Source organism: Eurosta solidaginis, chromosome 5 (assembly GCF_040869045.1).
Source record: "Eurosta solidaginis isolate ZX-2024a chromosome 5, ASM4086904v1, whole genome shotgun sequence".
Taxonomy (NCBI): domain Eukaryota; kingdom Metazoa; phylum Arthropoda; class Insecta; order Diptera; family Tephritidae; genus Eurosta; species Eurosta solidaginis.
The window spans coordinates 247039273-247046328 of NC_090323.1; the positions used below are offsets into that span (position 1 = coordinate 247039273).

Genomic DNA, 7056 nt, shown 5'->3' on the forward strand with positions numbered 1-7056 from the left:
AGTAACTGCAATTTGGGTTAGACCACGAAAAAAATGCACTAATCTACAATAAAACCAAAATAGTTAATCTACGCGTTCCCCTATGTTCCATCTCTAGATTATTAAGATAAGCTCGCATAAAGCGGCATAAATGAAGCGCCTCTGTCTCTAGATGTCGCGCCGCGTAATATGCATATTCTTTAAGAGTCGCCAGAGTTTGGCAGCCCTGTCTTAGTAATTATTGTTCAGTGGATTCTTTTTCGCTTGCAAAAAGAAATTCTGCCGCTGGTTCATTATGGGAAATTTGAGAATTGTTTTAAAATAATTCAGTAAGGAAGGAAAAGTGTGTTAGACTAAAATAAGAAAAAAGAGTAAATAGTGTTCTAAATACTATAAAAGTATTGGGCATCTGTGCATGTGGATTGTGGCGCAGTACCCATGTGGTTGCACTTTACAATTTCCTAAAACCTTGGATAAAGTTTAATAAAAAAAAATTGACTAAAATGGCTGGTGGTAATCAAGCACGCGTCATTCAAGTGACAAATATTGCACCACAGGCCACTAAAGATCAAATGCAAACGTTATTTGGAAACATCGGTAAAATCGAAGAAATACGTCTCTATCCAACAGTGCGCGATGTATCCTGTCCGGTGCAATCGCGTATTTGCTACGTTAAGTACGCTGAAAGTAGTTGTGTACCGGTAGCACAGCATCTCACCAATACTGTTTTTATTGATCGGGCACTCATCGTAATTCCTGTGTTAGTTATTCCCGAGGAGTATAGAGCATTGGAGATGTCTAAAAATGGTACCATTGTACCTGGTTTGCAAAAACCAGACTCAAAGTTGCCACCGGAAGTAGTGAACCGCATTGAGGGTCAATCACCTCAGCAGGTATGTGTGTAATAAAATAATTTTAATTTTGCTATGTTGTTATATGTTTATTTCATTGATTCAAGGTTATCAAGACGTACGATCCAAAACTATTGGATAACAATCTACCAGAATATCCAGCTTTGCCGTCATTCTACGATGCTCGAAAAGTTGAGGAGATTCGTAGAACTATAATTGTATGCGATGTGAAAAATGAATGGCGTCTAGATGATTTAATGGAATGTTTTCAACGTGCCGGCGAAGTTAAGTATGCGCGTTGGGCAGAGAAAGAGAACAAAACATATTGTATGATTGAATTCTGTGAACAAGCAAGTGTGATTCAGGCGTTAAAAATGCAAGGACAAGAGTTCAAGAATGGCTACCTTAATGTCTATCATTCAACGGATTCAATAACAAAGCCTGAAGCAAAATCAAACGAGGCAGCACAAGCTGAAATTGAAGAGGCAATGACTATTGTAAAAGAAGCACAAAATATGATATCAGCCGCTATTGATCCAGTCATTGGTATGCTAGCTAAGGATAAACGACGTCGTTCGCATTCACGGTCAAGATCTCGTGAGCGTTGTACTAGTCGTTCACGTTCACATCGATCACGTTCTCGTCGCCGATCTAGATCGCGTACTCGCAAACGTTCACGTAGCAAGTCTAAACGTCGTTCACGTTCACATTCTCGTGGCTCACGGTCACGCAAACGTTCGCGTTCTCGTAAGCGTTCCCACTCCCGACGTAAAAGTCGCTCTCGCTCACGTTCGAAGCGATCGCGTTCACGTGATCGTCGTGCCAAACGTTCACGTTCACGACATCGTCGTAGTACTTCTAGATCACGACGTTCTCGTTCACGTACCAAGCGCTCACGTTCACGCGACCGCAAACGTTCGCATCGCGTACGTGACGACAAGCGTGTCCGTTCCTCTCGTTCATGCAGCAAACGTCGTTCGCCATCGCCATCAACGCGATCACGATCAAGTCGCAGTAAAGATATTGTTCCACCGGTGAAATCATCTTCATCAAAACGACGTTCACGTACACCTGACCGCAAACTTAAACCTATTGTGGAAGATATTGAAGTTAAGGGTAGTCGTTCAAGTGTCGATTCAAAGTCTAGAAAATCCGTCAGCGTAGAGAAGTCGGATAATAATATGGATATTTCGAATTCACCATAAATACTTGTAACGATTATATGTATATTTCATTTTAAGGACCACAGTACGTTTTCAGCATCATTATATATTGATGTATATTTGTATGTATTCCGTACGAGTTGTGTCCTGCCCCTAATTAATTGAGAATTGTGTTTTTTAACTTGCGAGTTTTGCAAATAATCTAAGTATGCACTTACTGCTTTTTTCAATAAAATAAACATTAGATTCAAACTCCAAAAAGTTTTTTTACTAGTTATTTTAAAACTTTTATTTTTTTAACAATTTAAATTGTTGGTTGAAAATGCATAATGTGAAGTATATATTTTTTTATATTTTGCAGGTCCAAGCTTCATTTGTCATCAGTTGTTTATCAAATCTCATAGCAAACAAATCTTTATTTATAACCTGTGTTTTGGTAGCATCTATAAATCGCTATTCAAGGAACGGAATAATGAAAAGCCTTACTTCGTCTGTGTCTAAAACGTCCTATGCCTTAAAGCGATTGAAAAAGTTCTATTCGAGAACATGTTTAAAGGCAGTATTTTTTCTCGAGACTCAGCATGCAGCTTATATTAAAGAAAGCCTATTTTTGAATTCGGTAGATTCCAAATACTGTATTAATATTAGCGATAAAAACACTACTCGAATGGTTTGGAAAGTGTTATCGATGTTAATACATCTTTGTCGAATATTGATCCGTTACGCTCTGAAGACATATCGAGAACGATTTGAGATGACCACCTAATAGGGTGATTTTCCAATCCAACGTCGGTTCGCAATCTTCATTGAAAAATTAGTATTTGATTCCTCACACTAAACCAAGTTATATATTCACGTTATTCTACTTGTCCAAATTGCAACTTATTAGAAACGTTGCTGGAAATTTTGTTGCTGGTTAAACATCATTTGTTGTTGCTGCTGCTGTTGTTGATGATGAAAATCTTGTGTCTGTTGTTGCTGTTGTCCCGGCCCAGGTGGCCCAGACAAACGCACACGTTTGGCACTTGGCTCCTGTTGTTGCTGTTGTTGTTGCTGTTGTTGTTGCTGTTGCCGCTTATTATCGGTTTTATCTTCTTGATCATCATCTGTCAAAAACTCACGCTTTGGATAAGGAATAGGTGTTCCAGCAAATACATCCTGTGTGGGTAGTGGATCCTCTTGGAAATATGGATCTTGCATTGCTTGCTCTGATGTGATACGTTTGTTGGGATCCATGAGTAAAAGTTTTTGCAAAAGATGAAAAGCTTTGCTATCTGGCTTAATTTTGTGACGTTCCATATATTTAGCCAATGAGCAGGTGGAATATGTAGAACGTTTAAAATCTTTTGTAAGCGTATGATGCTCAGGCATTTTCTTTATATCTTCCCAGTCTTTATCTTGTGGAAAGCCCATTACATTAAAAATACGATCCAATTGATCATGATGATAAGGATTACTAGTTTTTATATCCTCTTGTCTACAATGAAATATTGGTTCAGATGTTAGCAATTCGGCAAATATACAACCGATTGCCCAAATATCAATCGCTTTTGTATAATGACGCGCTCCCAATAATAACTCAGGGGCCCGATACCAAAATGTTACAACCACCGGATCTAAATCAGCTAATGGCTTTAATGGTGCATTGAATAGGCGTGCAAATCCCATATCAGCAATTTTTACACGACCGCGTTCATTGCCATCACCCATAACTAAAATATTTGCTGGCTTCAAGTCGCGATGTAAAACCCAATTACTGTGTAGATAATGAATGCCATCCAATATTTGATATAATAAGCTTTTCACCATACCCTTTGGTACGATAACTTGTTTTTTAGCAGCCTTGGCAGCACGATGGAATTTAATAATATGCCAAAGATCATGTTCGGCGTAGTCGATTAACAGAAATACCTTGCGATCGTTGTGTGATAGAAAGACGCGTATCAATGTGATGACATTTTGATGTTTTAATTCGCGAAGAAGTGCAATCTCACGGCATGCAGACATGGATAATCCGGTACCATCTATCTGCTTTAGTGCATATTCTTTACCGTCAGTACGATCCTTCCATTTCGCTTTGTACACATGACCATAGGTACCGCGCCCTACCTTGCAGCCCTCATAGTTGAATAAGTCCTCCACTTTTGTTCGTTCCATTTGTGTTTTCATCTTAAAATCATAATCCATTATGGCAAAATTAAACTGATTTCTAACTTTTTATGATAAATTAATAAAATTATTCTAACGATGGATGGCAACTGTTTTTCAGCTGTCAGGAATATGTTTATTTAAAGCCCCGTCACATAAAGCGGGAGTCATTGGTGCCGTATGTCGTATCGATGTAGTCGTATCCCTAACGTAATCAGCTGTTTATCGTTACGACGGAAACCAAAAACCAATTGGTTGGCTACGATACGGTTACGACCTTATCGGTACCAATAATCGATTGCATTGGTTCGCATAAGGTTGGTCGAATCAGCTGTTATAAGGTTACCGATACGCTTACCGATAAAGCACCAATGTCTGCAGCTTAAACAGTTTTTCATATATGTGCATTTTATTAAATTTTTTACATTATGAGTAGATTGCACGAATATTTATGGCTAACGGCAGATTGAGAGGCACTGGTGCCATCTGAGATGAAAAAGTAGCCAACTTCCAACTTTTTTGCAAGCAAAGCATAAGAAGAAGAGCTTGCCATTCGCTTTGGCTAATACCTATATGACACTACTTTAATTTATCTGTATTTTTTCTTGTATTTTCTTTCATGTTTTAGTCACCCTCTCCTAATACGGTTTCAGTACTGGTGTAAGTGTGTAAACAATATTTCAAAAAACTAACGAAGCACAAGAAAAATACAACCGAGCCAATTTGTATTTCGATAGGTTTTTTGACATTCGGTCGTTTTTTCTTAATTTATTCAAATAACTGAAAATTTTGTTTTTAGTGTCAAAGTTTTGTGCATAAAAAGACAACTAAAATCAACTTTCTTGTGAAATAAGTGAAACATCAAAGACAGAAATGATGTGCCCGTTTTATTTGCAAGTCACCTATCCTGCTATGTTGTGCAGAAGCATGGACCATGACATCATCAGATGAAGCGGCTCTGGAAGTGTTCGAGAGAAAAGTTCTTCGAAAGATTTATGGACCTCTACGCATTGGCGGTGGCGAGTACCGTTGTTGGGCGCCATAACCGTTTAAACTGCTAACCGCCAATTAAGTAAGTAAAGTAAGTTATTTACATTGTTTCTATTGTTGAAAATAGCTGTGTTTCTTTACAGGCGTATACGAATGAATCTTGATAAGAATACGCCTCTTTGGGTGCCCTTATTTAGGGGTGGGACTTGAGTTGCAATATTTCTCAATTTCGAAATTTAAAAGCTCATTTTTAACAAACTAAAAGTTTCCTAGAGCTGCGGACTTCAATTTTCTGATTTTTGGCCTCTACAAATCAATAAAAGTTTGAAAATCATGGTACATTATTTAAAGGGCTAATTAATTGTTACTTATAACCATAAAACCCTAACCACATAAAATAGCTGATCGAACCTACCTTATGGAAATCAATGTAATCGATTAATGGTGCCATACCATAACGCTAACGCCATAACCATACCATAGCCAACCAATTGGGTTTTGGTTTTTCGCCATATCCATAACCTAAAAATATTTGAGTTGGTGAATTTATTAACTTTTTTTACATTTTGCTTTATTGTTTTGGATACGTTTTGACTAAGAGACTTATTTTTGTAGAATGTTTGTAATTTTTGCGTTTCCTTCATTTTTATGAAATTTTCACGATTTTTAGGTTAAGGCACCATTAATCGATCACATTGGAGATGGATATGGATATGGGTATGGTTACGACTATGGCGTTAGGGTTAAGGAAGTTTAATTTGGCCTTAAAATACAACCCAATTTAAGGGCGAATTAATGGTAACTTATAACCATAAAGCTATAACCACATAAAGTAGCTGATCGAACATACCTCATGGAAATCAATGTAATCGATTAATGGTGCCATACCATAAAGTTGCATACATTGGTGCGTTATCGGTAACCATGATGGAATTAGAGGTGGCGCATTGCGCATGTAAACATTATGAGTAACTTTTACGTCATTTTCCATTAGCTCTTGTTTTTTTCTCCCTTTCTTTCATTCGCTGAAGCAGTCAAGTGTGACGTAGATGCGCAGAACGAAGCAATTTTCGTGAATGCACAATCTTCTGTGTGTGATTTGTGATCGGTCACTTTATAACAGCTGATTCGACCAACGTTATGGCAATCAATGTAATCGATTATTGGTGTCGTTTCGAAACGCTAAAGCTGGAGACATTGGTGCTTTATCGGTAACCGTATCGGTAGCCTTATAACAGCTGATTCGACCAACCTTATGAGAATCAATGCAATCGATTATTGGTGCCGCTAAGGTCGTAACCGTATCGTAGCCAACCAATTGGGTTTTGGTTTACCGTCGTAACGATAAACAGCTGATTACGTTAGGGATACGGATACAGCGATACGACATACGGCACCAATGACTCCGGCTTAAGGTCGTAACCGTATCGCAGCCAACCCTTTGGTTTTTGGTAGCGTTGCGCTTTTTCGTTCATTTCAGAGATTCGAATCTTTTGTTCTTTTTCTGATGAACGAACAAGTTGTTCTTTTTGTTCATCTGTTCTTTTTTTTCAGGCAAATTTGTTCACTGCTTCTCGCGCCCGCGAAAAAAGCCAACAAGTATAGATGGGGGTGTGTATGCAGCAATGCTTTGTGTAGGTATATTTAAAGGTGTTATGAATAAATCAGTTAATATATATATCTATAATTAACTTCAAAAAAAGTTACAAATTTCGGAAGATCCAGGAAATTGTAAATGTAAATATGAACTTTTCAAGTTTAATAAATGTAATAATTAGTTTCTTACAAAACACGTTTTTCATAAATAATCCATTCATATATTGTTGTAGCAGTTGTTATGGATACGCATTTTCTATGGGAAGCAGTAACGAAGGCGGTCGGCATGATGTGGTGGTGCACAGTGGCTAGTCATTGTCGGCTGGGGC

The 7056-nt window shown here is 37.9% G+C and overlaps 2 protein-coding genes across 2 annotated transcripts; one reads left to right on the forward strand and one right to left on the reverse strand.

Moving 5' to 3' along the window:
- The first annotated feature begins 226 nt into the window (after window positions 1–226).
- On the forward strand, window positions 227–2254 carry Srp54 (splicing regulatory protein 54). The gene is made up of 2 exons (XM_067789415.1): window positions 227–872; window positions 938–2254. The coding sequence occupies exons 1-2, from the start codon at window positions 483–485 to the stop codon at window positions 2033–2035; spliced, it is 1488 nt and encodes a 495-aa protein (XP_067645516.1). The 5' UTR covers window positions 227–482; the 3' UTR covers window positions 2036–2254.
- A 1-nt stretch (window position 2255) lies between these two features.
- On the reverse strand, window positions 2256–4337 carry Cdk8 (cyclin-dependent kinase 8). The gene has a single exon (XM_067789416.1). It carries the CDS (start codon window positions 4178–4180, stop codon window positions 2879–2881), a length of 1302 nt encoding a protein of 433 aa, XP_067645517.1. The 5' UTR covers window positions 4181–4337; the 3' UTR covers window positions 2256–2878.
- Window positions 4338–7056: the final 2719 nt, after the last annotated feature.